General features: G+C 42.3%; 1 protein-coding gene across 1 annotated transcript in view; it reads right to left on the bottom strand.

The window, feature by feature from the left end:
* Window positions 1–15,783, bottom strand: part of LOC122790508 (Fc receptor-like protein 5) — a 519,064-nt gene that overhangs the window by 35,139 nt on the left and 468,142 nt on the right. The window contains exon 7 of the mRNA XM_044058058.1: window positions 1,795–2,088. Within this exon, the coding sequence (XP_043913993.1) occupies window positions 1,795–2,088 (294 nt within the window). The remainder of the gene's footprint in view (window positions 1–1,794; window positions 2,089–15,783) is intronic.

Raw genomic sequence — 15,783 nt, forward strand, 5'->3', positions numbered from 1 at the left:
AGAACTGTCACATCAGCTAAGATATACACAGCTTCTTACCACATATAAAATTATCCGGCATCCATCTGCCCGTTCTGCGCTAAATAAAATTCTATGCAGCTATGCTCCCAGTCGGTCACTGCAATCCAGTGACCAAAAACTCCTGTCTGCCTACAGACCTAGAAAGTCTGTTGGGCATTGTCTGCACTCGTACAAGGTTGCTAAGGCCTGGAACTCCTTACCTGTATCCAACAGTTCCATACCCTGGCTCTGTTCTTGCTCAAAACCAGGATAACCTATACCCCTAAATGTGAACAAGTACCTTTTCATTCCTTATACCTCCTTACTTTCCCTTCTTCACGTACTTCCTATCTATTTCTGTTCCCTGACTTTCTCTCTAAATATACCATTAGCCTGTTTACCTCACTTCATATTTAAATTCCTGTTTGTATTAGACTAACGTACCTTTAATTTCTCCACAAACTCTAAAATTTCTCTAAATAATAAATGATTGTCATATACCTTGTATTGATTCTTTACCAATGTTTTAATATTATCTCTAATTTGTTATAATTATTTTAACTGTAGATGTTTTTGTTTTATTTTTGAAGTTTGTGTAATTTTCTTAACATGTTTTGCATTAATTTCAAAGTTTTCCCCCTGGGCCTCCACTGAAAATGGGCTTTTACCAAATCGGTGTTTCCCAGTAATCAAATTTCAATAAATAAATAAAGCCTAAAATAATGAGCGTGAGGGTCTAAAATAGGGACAGTTTCAAATATTACTCATAAACTGAGAAAAGTGTTAGGATAAGAGAATTTATTTCATAATATATTTTCTGAAGGAAATAAAGTCTGAGAGTCAAATGTATGTCATTTACGGACTTCAACCCCCAATGATTTGCCAGAAAACCATAAATTTTATGAGGAACAGACCCAAAATAAAAATTAGGTAAACATCTAGACAGTCTCTGAAAATTTGGACAGTTTAGAGGTATGGAGGTAAGAAACTTTTACTGCTTGATGTTATTGAGTTTAATGATGCCTTTTTAAAGCTAAACTGCTTCTAAATCTTCGAGTGTGTCTGTGAGAGAGAGTGTGTGTTAGACATTAAGTAATTACCAAACGTATAGTTTGTAGGTAAAATGCTTCCTCCAAAAACATTTATATATACTATTTCTAAATTTCAACTATTAGGTGGTGGAACTATTTTACATCAAAAATATTAATAAAAAATATATGTTAATTAAGAAATAGAAAACAATTTAACAGATAGTCCATTCTTTAAGTGAGATAATGCCCTTCATGGTGTCTGTTACTCTATAAATAATGCCCTTCTAGGAGTGTAGATGCCCCCCACCTGAAGCAGTGGACCACAGAATACCCCTGAGCATGGGTTGCTTAACAGTAACACATACCCTCTTTTCCATTATTGCTTGTTTAAGAATAATTTGCATTATAATTCCTATCACCGCAAAACCAAATCAAAAATAATTTTCTATAAACTAGCATAATTTTTAATCCAATGTGATTCTGTCATCTGTGGTTTACATAAAATGAGTTTTAGATTAAACAACTACTGCTTTTTCTTTTTTCATGAAATGAGCTTTAAATAAAATGAACTGTAACTGCAAATATTCACACACAGACACACACACACACACACACACACACACACACACACACACACACAAACACACACACACACCTCCCTCTCTCTCTTTCTGTCTCTCTATATATACATATATATGTATATCCAATTCTAAATATAAAGCAGAAAAGTAATTTTTATACACCCCATAAAATGTTTACTTACCAACTATTGTTAATGAAAGAGCTTCACTCAGCAGAGACTCGATTTCTCGTTTTGATACCCATTGCCACACGGTGCAGGTATATGATACAGAATTACTGTATGTACTGATACCACTAACAACAGTTTCAAGGGACTGTGATGGTTGTTTTCCTTGTATTTCAGACTGTCCTTTGTAGAATGAATACTTCTTATCTTCATAACGGTATGATGTGTAGCACCGTAATGTGACTCGTTCGTTTCTTCCGTACACATCATGGCGAGGATCAACAGAGATAGTCGGTGCAACAGGTCTGTCTGCAATAAAGTAAAATGGAAAAAAGCTTACATTTCTCAAAAAAAATTAAATTGTGCTATAACTTTAATGTATTAGTAAAGAGTTTTAGTCAGCTGTTCACGTCAATATATGTTCATGTAGCAACAGGCTGAAAACTTGATTGAATGAATAAAATTACTCACTGCTCCAACCAGATAAGAAAATCTAACTTGCCAAGGAGCTTGCAGAACCCATGTGGGGGACAGACCCCACACTCATCTTTACTTATATACACCAACAGAAAGCTCCAGTGCAGCACCCATGTGGGGTTCAGACCCACACTCACCTTTACTTATACATACCAACAGCAAGCTCCAATGCAGGACACATGTGGGGGACAGACCCCACACTCATCTTTACTTATATATACCAACAGCAAGCTCCAATGCAGCACCCATGTGGGGACAGACCCCATACTCACCTTTACTTATATATACCAAAAGCAAGCCCCAATGCAGCACCCATGTGGGGGACAGACCCCATACTCACCTTTACTTATATATACCAAAAGCAAGCTCCAATGCAGAACCCATATGTGGTTCAGACCCCATAATCACCTTTACTTATATATATATATATATATATATATATATATATATATATATATATATATATATATATATATATATACATATATATACCAACAGCAAGCTCCAATGCAGCACCCATGTGGGGGACAGACCCCACACTCACCTTTAATTATACATACCAACAACAAGCTCCAATGCAGTACCCATGTGGGGGATAGACCCCACACTAACCTTTACTTATATATACCAACAGCAAGACCCAGTGCAGCACCCATGTGGGGGACAGACCCCACACTCACCTTTACTTATATATACCAACAGCAAGCTCCGGTGCAGCACCCATGTGGGGACAGCCCCCACACTCACCTTTACTTATATATACCAACAGCAAGCACCAGTGCAGCACCCATGCAGGGGACTGACCCCTCATGCACCTTTACTTAAATATACCAACAGCAGGCTCCAGTGCAGCACCCATGTGGGGGACAGACCCCACACTCACCTTTACTTGTATATACCAACAGCAAGCTCCAATGCAGCACTCATGTGGGGGACAGACCCCACACTCACCTTTACTTATATATACCAACAGCAAGCTCCAACACAGCACCCATGTGGGGGACAGACCCCACACTCACCTTTACTTATATATTCCAACAGCAAGGTTCAGAGCAGTACCCATGTGGGGGACAGACCCCCGACTCACCTTTACTTATACATACCAACAGCAAGCCCCAGTGCAGCACCTATGTGGGAGACAGACCCCACACTCACATATACTTAAATATACCAACAGCAAGCTCCAATACAGCACCCATGTGGGCGACAGACCCCACACCCACCTTTACTTATATATACCAACAGCAAGCTCCAATGTAGCACTCATGTGGGGACAGACCCCCACACTCACCTTTACTTATATATACCAACAGCAAGCTCCAGCACAGCACCCATGTGAGGGACAGACCCCACACTCACCTATACTTATATATACCAACAGCAAGCTCCAATGCAGCACCCATGTGAGCGACAGACTCCCACATTCACCTTTACTTATATATACCAACAGCAAGCTCCAATGCAGCACCCATGTGAGCGACAGTCCCCCCACTCACCTTTACTTATATATACCAACAGCAAGCACCAATGCAGCACCCATGTGGTGGGCAGACCCCCACTCACCTTTACTTATATATACCAACAGCAAGCTCCAGTGCAGCACCTATGTGGGGTTTAGACCCCCCACTCACCTTTACTTATATATACCAACAGCAAGCTCCAATGCAGCAGCCATGTGGGGGACAGACCCCACATTCACCTTTACTTATATATACCAACAACAAGCTCCAATGTGGTACCATGTGGGAGATAGACCCCACACTCACCTTTACTTATATATACCAATAGCAAGCTCCAATGCAGCACCCATGTGGGGGACAGACCCCACACTCCCCTTTACTTATATATACCAACAGCAAGCTCCAGTGTAGCACCCATGTGGGGGATAGACCCCCAACCTCACCTTTACTTACATATAGCAACAGCAAGCTCCAATGCAGCACCCATGTGGGGGACAGACCCCATACTCCCCTTTACTTATATATACAAACTGTCTGCTCAGAGAAAACTGAAGAAAAGAGAAATGTCTAAAAACAGTGACTCACTTCCTGCACTGTAATACAAAGATCACCAGTAATTATTTCCCATAAGGAAAATTATTTGATAAGGTATAAATCATCTAGCTGTGATTGAGAAATTGCAACAATAAACTCTTCATGCTTGATGTTAAACATTCAGAATGTCAGTCTGCATTTTAGCAGATGTGTCCACTATCAACAGCCACTGAATGGTATGATGATTATTTTAAAAAATGAGCACAAAGCTGTTTTCTCCTGAAAATGTTAAACCTAATCTATTATCAATATATTGAAATAACAGTGCTGTGTCCTTTCCCAATTCTTCATGTTAACACCAGCTTTAAGTATTTTATTCATTTACACCTTATTTGCTTAGTCCCACTAAGCCAGTGGCCTAATTTCATGGGAAAGTATTTTTGGTATTCATGCTGCATATAACTCCTAATTTGCTTCAGACATCAAGACTAGCTATTTCTGTTGTTCCTCATCAGGATACTATGTGATTTAGTACTGACATTCTTCACAATGTAATAGCTTGTCTACCTTTTATAAGTGCTGAAGTATAAGACACATTACAGACTCTGTCATGTTCCTCTTGCATCTCATTTACAGACCATTTCATAGGTTCATAGGTTCATACTAGGCTATCTGCCCTACGGCATTTATAGGCCTAGCCAGAGTGTGTTTGGCTTTCGCCACCCATTTTAAATTAATTTTACTATGCCCTTTTTCGAGGTTAGTATAATGTGCCTCTGTCTAACAGTGACACAGAAGTGATATCCAGGGTAAACCTATGATCTCCCATCCACTCATCAAGATTCCTCTTGAAGAGAGTCAATGAGGGACTCTGCCTAACCTGGACTGGGATTTTATTCCAGAGTGAAGGGAGCCTCTGGGTTACGAATCTGTCCCTCCAGCATGTCCTATTTATTTCAGTGCTGAGGTTCAAGTCTCTCGAGCGCGTAGCTCGATGGGATTTGGATTTTCTGAGGTGCAGCATGTCCATTAATTCCGGGTTGGACATGGCTTTATACGTCAGGCACAGATCACCTCTGAGCAGGCGGTATGCCACTGAGTAGAGCTGGAGTTCCTTTAACCGGGCAGCATATGGCATCTGTTTGAGCCCTTTGATCCTCTTGGTGAAGTACTTTTGGGGTCTTTCCAGTTGCTGCAGTTGTCTAGTAAGGTTCATCCCAAAAGGGGAATTGTACTCAATTATGGGCCTGATGAGGGATGAGTAAAGAGGCACGATGACCTCCCCTGATCTAGATGTGAATCCCTTCATGATTAGGTGGGCTATATAAAATGTTTTTCTAACCACTTTGGCCACGTGGTTGTCAAATGAGAGATTGCTATCAACTTGGGTCCCCAGGTCCCTAATTACTTCTTCTGTACTTAATGGATTACCACCTATGTGGTAATTTGTGGGCACTTTGTTTTTGGCAAAGGGGATGACTATACACTTTTTGGCGTTTAGCTTGAGTCCATGGCTCTGGCACCAGTTGTCTGTTTTTATGAGGCCTTTTTGGAGGATGCTTGTGTCGGCTGGAGAGTCGATTATGGTGCCCAGTTTGCAGTCATCTGCGAACCTGGTCAGCCACAGTCCTTCCGTGTTGGCCTGTACCTCCGAGAAATATATACCAAACAAGAGAGGTCCCAGGACTGAGCCTTGTGGGATGCTACTTGTAACTGGTTTGGAGTCTGACATGGCTCCAGCAATTCTAACCATGTGGGTTCTGTCCTTGAGCCAGTTTGCAACCCATCTAGTGACATAGGGGTTTATATTTAAGCTGGTGAGCTTATCTATAATGCCTGAGTGGGGTATTATATCAAAGGCTTTTGTGAGGTCCAGGTAGGCTGTGTGGACCACCTTCCCCTCGTCAATGGCCTTGGTGACTGTTTCAAAGAAATTGACCAGGTTTAAGAGGCAGGATCTGCCCTTAACAAAGCCAAACTGGGTAGGATCCAGTGTCTGTAGGTCCCCAATATCTTTATTTATGAGGTCCATGATGATCCTTTCCATAGCTTTGCAGACCAAGCTAGTCAGGCTTATGGGGCGATAGTTTCCAGGATCCGTTGAGGCACCACCTTTGTGGAGAGGGACCACTGTTGCTGTACGTCACTCTTTGGGTACATATTCTGTAGTAAGGCTGATATTGAACAGTAGTTTTATGTTTGGGTTTAGCTCTTCTTGGAGTTCATGTAGGATGCAGCCCGGGACACCATCTGGTCCCATTGATGCTGTGTTTTTTGCTTTGGAGAAGGCGGCTCTTACCTTTTGGTGGGGAGTGGGGGGGGGGTTTGCGCTGAACCTGTCAGCTAGGATGTTGGCAATGTCTGTGGGTTCAGTGTATTTTTTGTCATTTTGGACTAATTCTGAGCATATCTGGGAATTCCCACCCAGGTTCCTAACATAACTAAAGAAAGCCTTGTGATTATCCTTAGTGTCCTGTGCAATTTTTCTCTCGAAGCTGGCCTTAGACAATTTTATGAGTGCCAGTAGTTTTTTGCTAATACTGATCAGAGATTCCTTCCCTTTTTGGGATTTTGCTCTATCATTTAGTAGCTTCCTCCTTCTATTGTATAGTTTGTTTATGGCTGGGGTCCACCAGACAGGACGTCTGCCTTTGGAGGATTGGGTCTTGGTTTTATTTGGGATTGCATGATCCACGCATTCCTGAAGGTGTTCATAGAATGCGTTTATAAAGGATTCTGCGGTCTGGGCCTTATTTTCCACAGGCCCGGGGGCTTTGAAGGATTCCACCTCAGTTTTGAGGAGTGTGAAATTTGCTTTAGACAAGTTTTTCACTGTGGTTCTCTGGGCAAGCAGTGGGGTCGGGATGTGAATATCCAGTGAGATTAGTTTATGGTCTGATCTTACCAGTGAGGGATACACTTCTGGTCTGGAGCATAAAGTCCCCATGTTGGTGATGATCAGGTCTAGTATGTTTTCCCTTCTTGTGGGAGTGGTAACAAGTTGTTCCATAGCATTTGAGTTTATAAATTCTAGGAACCTTTGGGCTAGGGTGTTGGAGCTAGAGTAATGCTCCCAGTCTATGTTTGGGTAGTTGAAGTTGCCCAATATAATGGTGTTTGGAGAGACCTCCATATTTTCCAGTGTTTTCAAGTAGGCCGAGTGGGGTTCCTGGGTTTGGGAGGGTGGTCTGTAGCAGGCTATAAACTGGAAGGCAGTTTTATCCACTGTTAGTTGCACATGGATAGTCTCTGATGCTTCGTGCTGTGCCACCAATCTGGAGGTGTGGGTATCCTTGACGAATATTGATGCTCCCCCTCCTTTTGTGGTTTGGTCCAAGTTTTGGGGCCGAAAAGCATGGTATGAGGTATAACCTGGTAGTGCTGGGGTGCTCTCGGGAGCCTTGAACCAGGTTTCTGTTACTGCACAGATATCGATGTTCTCCATGCTAAGGAGAGTTTTGAGTGCATGCATCTTGAGGTTTAGACTTCTGGCGTTGAGTAGCATTACTCTTAGTTTCTTATCCCTTGTGATACCTATGGAGGTGGGTTTGTCTTTTGAGTCTTGCCTAAAAAAGGCACTATGGGGGTATCAAGAGCCTTTGCCAATATCCAAAGCCCAGGGGTGACAGGTGCAAGCCGCCCCTAGCGAAGCATCGTGGCTTGTCGAGCATGTCATCCCAGGCTGACAGGCATTGGATCCCCTTTGAATGACACCAATACTTAAGCCAATTGTTGAAATTGATCATCTTGTCTTCATATTGTGGCATCATTCTTGGTGAGGGTAAGATGCTACTCAAGGTCAGGGTCATACCGGCCTGGGCTACATGCTCAGAGAGCTCCTCTATGTCTCTTTTCATGTAGTCCAGGGAGGTACGTCTCAGGTCATTCACATCAGCATGGACAATGACTGAGTCATATTTGTACTTGTCTTGGAGTGACCTGAGTGCTTGTGTTATGTGGCGGATACTAGCGCCCGACAGGCAGCTCACCGTGACCTTCTCCTTGTTTAGCCTGGTGAGCGGGACGCCAGTATGCCTGACGATAGAGTCACCTATTACAAGTGTATCAGGTGTGCTGTTTAGCCTTAAGGGCTATGACTGTTCGGCACACTGGCTTTGTGAGCTATGTGTTGCACGTGTTTTGTTTTGGGGTAGCAGTTGCTTAGGTGCCTGCTTTGGAGGTCTCTGCTGCTTAGGCAGATTTTTATTTAGAGCTTCCGAGTATGTTTTTGTGTGTTTATGTGTTTGGTTTGATGTCGTGGTAGGTCTATGTGAGACTGGAATTGTAGTGAGTGTGGTTTCCTTCTCTTCCTGACTGGTTACACCAGTACTGAGTTGAGAGAGCTTAGCCTCCAGTTTGGCTATATGGTTGCATCTCTCACATGTGTTGGAATTTGTTGGGAGGAGGAGAGGCTTGTCTGTGTACATGAGGCAGTTGTAACATTGCCTCAAGATTCCCAGATTCACCAGCTGGACCGGAGGAGATTGACAACTGACCTTTGGACATGCTAGAATAGTATTGGGAATTCCTTTATAATTGGAAAAAAGGGCCAATGGGGAATAAGGTACTCAAGGGGAGTTTGTGAGGGTGTAGTGCTTTTAATTTTTTAGTGCTGACTTATATAATTGCTTTAGTGAGCAAGTGCCAGGTAACTTAAATGCAATGTGTTACAGGTAACTTAAATGCAAAAATGACAAACAGTAACTTTCTTTCAAGTGAAACAAGGAAATAAGTACAGTAAGCAATACAGATATCACTAGGGATCCACAGAAGCACTGAAAATCCGCGTTTTAGGTGGAATTAGCGTTTCAGGGAAATAACAAGCAAACAAACAACAAGCATACAAACAAAGCTAGATTCAGCAGACCTGGATCTAGTCTATGCTACAGTAAACAAGGTGTACCAATTTCAGTAAGAAACAGTTCAAATATGCAGGCACTATAAGCCTTTAACCAGAAATTTCCAGCTCAGAAGGGCAGAGTCCAGCCTCTCCTCCCACAAGAGTGCAGACCACGAACCTTCTTAATGTAAAATAACTGGCCTGAAGCCCAAGTGCTTAAACCAGAACTAATTCACTTTTAGAATAACAGACACTGAGCCCTCAATCAGCAGTTCCCAACTTAGAAGGATGTAAGCTACCTGTCCTGCCACCATAGTGCAGGCCACAAACCTTTCTAATGTAAAACAACTGGTCTGAAGCCCAAGTGCTTAATCCAAAAGACTCAGAATGATAGCTACACTTTAATCAAGTTATTACCAAGCAGTAATAAATACAATTGAATACTTTAAAGAATGCCTGGATTAGTGCTCAAGTTATACAAACAAAGCTAGATTCAGCAGGCCTGGATCTAATCTATGCTACAGCAAACAAGGTGTACCAATTTCAGTAAGAAGCAGTTCAAATATGCAGGCACTATAAGCCTTTAACCAGAAATTCCCAGCTCAAAAGGGCAGAGTCCAGCCTCTCTTCCCACAAGAGTGCAGACCACGAACCCTCTTAATGTAAAATAACTGGCCTGAAGCCCAAGTGCTTAAACCAGAATTAATACACTTTTAGAATAACAGACACTGAGCCCTCAATCAGCAGTTCCCAACTTAGAAGGATGTAAGCTACCTGTTCTGCCACCACAGTGCAGACCACAAACCTTCTTAATGTAAAACAACTGGTCTGAAGCCCAAGTGCTTAAACTAAAAGGCTTAGAATGAGTTACACCAAGCAGTAATAAATACAATTGAGTACTTTTAAGATGACGCAAAAGCAAATTAAAGTAGGAAGAAACACAAATACAGTAAAAGCAGATAAATTTTTTTTTTTGAGTGAGCAAATGAGATGGGCCCAGGAGTTACAGGACAGAAACAAGTGCAAATGCAGGCCATCAAATCAGAAAGTTGAGAGAGATGGAAGACCGCCCAAATGGCCAATAACTACAAATTATGGGCCAGATTTTTTTTTTCAGAAAAGTAGCAAAAACAGTAGTAAAAACAATTTGCATGCAGCTGGCACACTTGAGTATGTAGCAATATTAGTCCACACACAGTTTGAAAAAATGTAATTAAATTAAAAATAGTTTGAAAAAATGTAATTAAATTAAAAAGGACTAAAAGCAAGTGCAGAAAGGGTTTATTAGGTAGAATGCGGTAAAGAGATGGGACTGGGGGAGTGTCCTAGATGAAATCTACAGTGGTGCGGGCACTGCAAAAGCCACCAAATTTAAACTACAACCAAGAACAGGGAGAGGGGGTGGGGAAGACAGTTTCAACAGAGATGTGAAGAATCACAGTGCAAATTATAAAATCAAAAAAATGTATACTGATCTCTGTATATTTGCAGAACAGTAAGACAACAGATATCTAAGCAACAATTTAGCTCTATAATACAGAATAATACAGAAAAATATACTCAGCTCTATATATTTGCAGATAGTCTTGTAAGGCTGTCTCTCAGCACACAGGTTCCAATCTAAATGCAGGCTGTTATTAACAGGTCAAATTAAGGGAACCTTGAGTTAAGCAACACACAAGCTATAAAAAACAGTTATATCAGCTGAAGACAAGGCACAAAATGAGGGGGGCTGGGGAAGACAGTTTCAACAGAGATGTGAGGAATCACAGTACAAATTATAAAACCAACAATTATATACTGATCTCTGTATATTTGCAGAACAGTAAGACAACAGATATCTAAGCAACAATTTAGCTCTATAATACAGAATAATACAGAAAAATATACTCAGCTCTATATATTTGCAGATAGTCTTGTAAGGCTGTCTCTCAGCACACAGGTTCCAATTTAAATGCAGGCTGTTATTAGCAGGTCAAATTAAGGGAACCTTGAGTTAAGCAACACACAAGCTATAAAAACCAGTTATATCAGCTGAAGGCAAGGCAGAAAATGAGGGGGGTGGCTAAGACAGTTTCAACAGAGATGTGAGGAATCACAGTGCAAATTATAAAACCAAAAAAAATATACTGATCTCTGTATATTTACAGAACAGTAAGACAACAGATATCTAAGCAACAATTTAGCTCTATAATACAGAATAATACAGAAAAATATACTCAGCTCTATATATTTGCAGATAGTCTTGTAAGGCTGTCTCTCAGCACACAGGTTCCAATTTAAATGCAGGCTGTTATTAACAGGTCAAATTAAGGGTCTGGTCCGCAATGCAGGGCATGCAGCCCTTTTAATGTCTTGGCATCTCAGATTCAATCAGCAACCCTGGTACAGGAGTAGCCCAGTAAGAAGACAGAGGAATGAATAGGCTATGTCTTCTTGCCTTTTTCTTGGTGGAAAATGACTACTGCATGTCAGAGGGCACTGATGGAAGTAACTGGTAGAGATAAGGAGCTGCCATAAATGCTTATCTCACAGAGAGGTGAGCTTGTGTTGAAGTCATTACTTAAGTGGGGATGTCTCTTCCTAGCCCATACACTACCCCCTCAGTGATACATTTTGGCTTGCAAAATAGAACTGGTTAAGACAAAAAAAATCAATTAGCTGCACTGACAGTCTAATACCCACCTCTCCAGGTATTCTCCTTGTGAGGCACAGTGACACTCACGTTTGTTTAGCCAAGGGGCATCCACTTTAGAATGGCTCTTCATGCAAAGATTCATGCTGGGGTATTGCCACCCTGTATGATGAGTAGCTGAAAATAGAACAATGCAGATAAGTCAGAGAGCCGATGTCACTGGTGCCTGGAATGAAATAATAATTCATAGACCATCCAGTGCTACACACCATGTAGGACAAACATTTGTCATGCTGTCCTTGTAGTATGAGGAATACATGGCAGTGCCATCCTAGTGGTCATAAACAAAGGGATGCTGCAGCATCCCATGGGTGACAAAATGAACATTCCTTGGACTTCTGTGTCAAGGGAAATGGAGGCAGTAGCACATTGAGTATACTATATTTGGTTGTATGTGACTGACAGTTTCATCAACAGGCCTTTTCAATATAACAAAAGTTATGTACTTACCATAATGAAAAATCCTTCCATTCCAGTCTGTCTGATATGACGTGTGGGTCCACATGCCACTGCTTCGATCCAGTCTGGCAAAAATAATGCTCCAGCGTCTAACCCCTTTAAGAATTCTTCATTCCCATGATGCACCTGCCCCTTCTTAGCTCAGATCTAGTTTGACAGCTGAAGAACCGTACACTAACAGTCTGTACTGCCTTGGTCTAAATATGAAGTGCTAATCCTTCAGGTCTTACAGAATGGCAAGGGGGAAGAAAGAAGAGTTGTTATATCAAATGGACTGGAATGAAAGGATCTATCATTATGGCAAGTACATAACTTTTGTATCCTAGTCCCTCAGTCTGTGCAATTGAACATGTGGGTCAGAATCCCATGCTACAGAAATTCTGAGTGGTATAATGACAGAATTCGGGTACTGGCAAAGGCTCTTGCCACCCCTATAGTGCCTTTTTTAGGCAAGGTTCAAATGACAAATTCACCACCATAACAGAAACAGGCAAGCAAAAACTGAGGGTAATGCTACTCGATGCTAGAAGTCTAAATCTCAAAATGCACTCACTCGAGGCACTCCTTAAAATGGAGAACATCGATATCTGTGCAGTGACTGAGACCTGGTTCAAGGCTCCAGCGAGCACCCCTGCATTACCAGGCTATAACTCATACCACACTTTTTGGCCATCTAACCTGGACTGGAACACCAAAGGCAGAGATGTGTCCATATTCATAAAGGATATCCACACCTCCATGCCAGTTGCTCAGCATAATGCATCCGAGGTTATCCAAGTGCAACTAACTCTGGGCAAAACTGCAACCCAAATTGTAGCTTGCTACAGATCCCCCACCATGCCCCAGGATTCCCACTCCTCTTTTCTTGATATACTGGAAAATATTAGGGTTCAACCAAACACCCTAATATTGGGCAATTTCAACTACCCCACCATTAACTGGGAAATCTACTCATGTACCAACTTCTTTGCTCAGCGCTTTCTGGCATTCATAAATTCCAATACCTTGGGTCAACTTATCCACACCCCCACCAGGGGCAACAATATCCTAGACCTAATCATTACCAACATGAGTGACTGGTGTTCCACACCTGAAGTCAACTCCTTGTTGGTCAGATCCGACCATAAGGTAGTCACCCTAGATATCTACATCCCACTCCCACCCCCCATTAAGGAAACAACAGTAAAAATTTTCTCCAAAGCCACCTTCATGCTTCTTAAGACAGAAGTGGCGAACTTCATGACACCCATGCAGATGGACAATACAGTTACGACTGCTGAATCCTACACAAATGCACTCTATAAGCACTTACATGAGTGCATGGATCGTGGTATCCCAAACAGAACCAAGACGCTATCCTCCAAAAAAAGGAAGCCAATCTGGTGGTCCCCTGCCATAAACAAACTCTACAGCAGAAGGAAGAAACTGTTGCAAAAGAGAGTAAAATCCCATGAGTGGAGGAGCTCCCTGGTCAGCCTCAGTAAGAAGCTGAGATCAATTATAAGAGCCTCCAAAGCTAGCTATGAAAACAAGACTGCCACTGATTCTAAGGACAACCACAAAGCATTCTATAGCTATGTCAAGAATCTAAATCACAACACCCAGATCTGCTCTGAGTTACAGCACAATGGCACAAAAATTACAAGAACCAACTGATATTGCCAACATCCTGGCAGATAGGTTCAGTGCTAACTTTACCCCCCTCTCACCCCCTAAAGGGCCCATATTTATACAGGAAGAATGCAGAGTCCCTGTAATCACAACTACACAGGTAAAAGCAGCACTCTCTAAAGCCAAAAACACAGCATCCATGAGACCGGACAATATCACAGGTTGCATTTTACACGAACTTCAGAATGAACTGGCTCCCCCACCTAAGCACCATGTTCAATCATAGCCTCATGTCAGGCTTTGTGCCCACTGAATGGCACACAGCAACAGTTATCCCACTCCACAAAGGGGGAGCCACATCTGATCCTGGGAACTATCGCCCTATTAGCCTGAAGAGCCTGGTCTGCAAGGCCATGGAATGCATTGTTATGGAATTCATAAACAAAGACACTGGTAACCTCCAAACTCTGGACCCCACCCAGTTCGGGTTTGTGAAAGGCTGGTCAACTTCTATGAGGCAATCACCAAAGCCGTAGACGAGGGTAAGGTGGTTCACACAGCCTATCTTGACCTCGCTAAGGCTTTCGACACCATCCCCCATTCTGGAATTATAGCTAAACTCACTAAACTAGGTATAAATCCCTATGTCACAAGATGAGTTGCTAACTGGCTCACTGACAGAACCCACACTGTAAAAGTTGCAGACTCCAAATCTGACTTCAAACCAGTGACAAGTGGAGTACCACACGGTTCAGTCCTGGGACCTCTCCTGTTTGGTATCTACTTCTCTGAAGTACAGGCTAACACAGAAGGCCTCTGGCTAATGAAGTTTGCAGATGACTGCAAACTAGGAGCTATAGTCGAGTCCCCAAATGATGTGGACATCCTACAGAAGGACCTCACTGAGACAGATGCCTGGTGTCAGAGCCAAGGCCTCAAGCTCAATGCCAAAAAGTGCATTGTTATCCCCTTTGGTAAAACCTCTGTACCCATGAAATACCACATAGGCGGCAGTCTTCTTAACACCAAATGTGTGATAAGAGACATTGGGACCCTGCTGGACAGTAGTCTCTCCTTTGATAATCACATTACCACAGAAGTCAGGAAATGCTTCTACTTGGCACACCTCATCACAAAAGGGTTATCATCCAGGAAAAAAGAGGTCATTGTTCCCCTCTACTCGACACTCATTAGACTCAGTATAGAGTACAATGCCCCTTTTGGAACGTACCTCAGAAGACGTCTGCAACAGTTGGCAATGCAACAGATGTACCTCACAAAGAGGATTACTGACTTCAAACAGATGCCCTACACTGACCATCTCAAAAAACCCCAGCTTTACTCTGTAGCATATCACCTACTCCGAGGTGATCTCTGCCTAACATATAAAGCTATGTCAAACCTAGAGCTGTTGGACATGCTACACCTAAAGAAATCCCAATCCCTCCGAGCTACATGCTCTAAGAACTTAAACCTTGTCACCACAATAAACAGGACTTGCTGGAGGGATAGATTCCTGTCCCAGAGACTTCCTATACTCTGGAATAAGATACCCATCTATGTCAAACAAAGTTCCTCATTAACACTCTTCAAGAAAAAATCTTGATGAGCGGATGGAAAATAGGCAATACACCCCGGGGATCACTTCTGTGGCTCTGCTCGACAGGGGCACAAGAAATTAACTTTCTTGGGTTGGTGTAAGCCAGGGAACTTTGTTGGCTAGGCTTACTTAGGCCCTTGGGCCAATAGCCTAGTACCTACCTATGAACCTACCTATAAGAAGACACTTCATAAAACAAGAGACAGAGGATGGTCCAGTGACTCCAGTCCTGGAAGTCAATCCAGCCTGTAGTTCTTAATGAAGGTATTGGAGAAAATCCAAGTTACTGCCTCACATATATCTGGGGACCTATGTTAATGAAAAACTG

The sequence above is a fragment of the Protopterus annectens genome, chromosome 16.part0 (assembly GCF_019279795.1).
Source record: "Protopterus annectens isolate FY-2018-M chromosome 16.part0, PAN1.0, whole genome shotgun sequence".
NCBI lineage: Eukaryota > Metazoa > Chordata > Ceratodontiformes > Protopteridae > Protopterus > Protopterus annectens.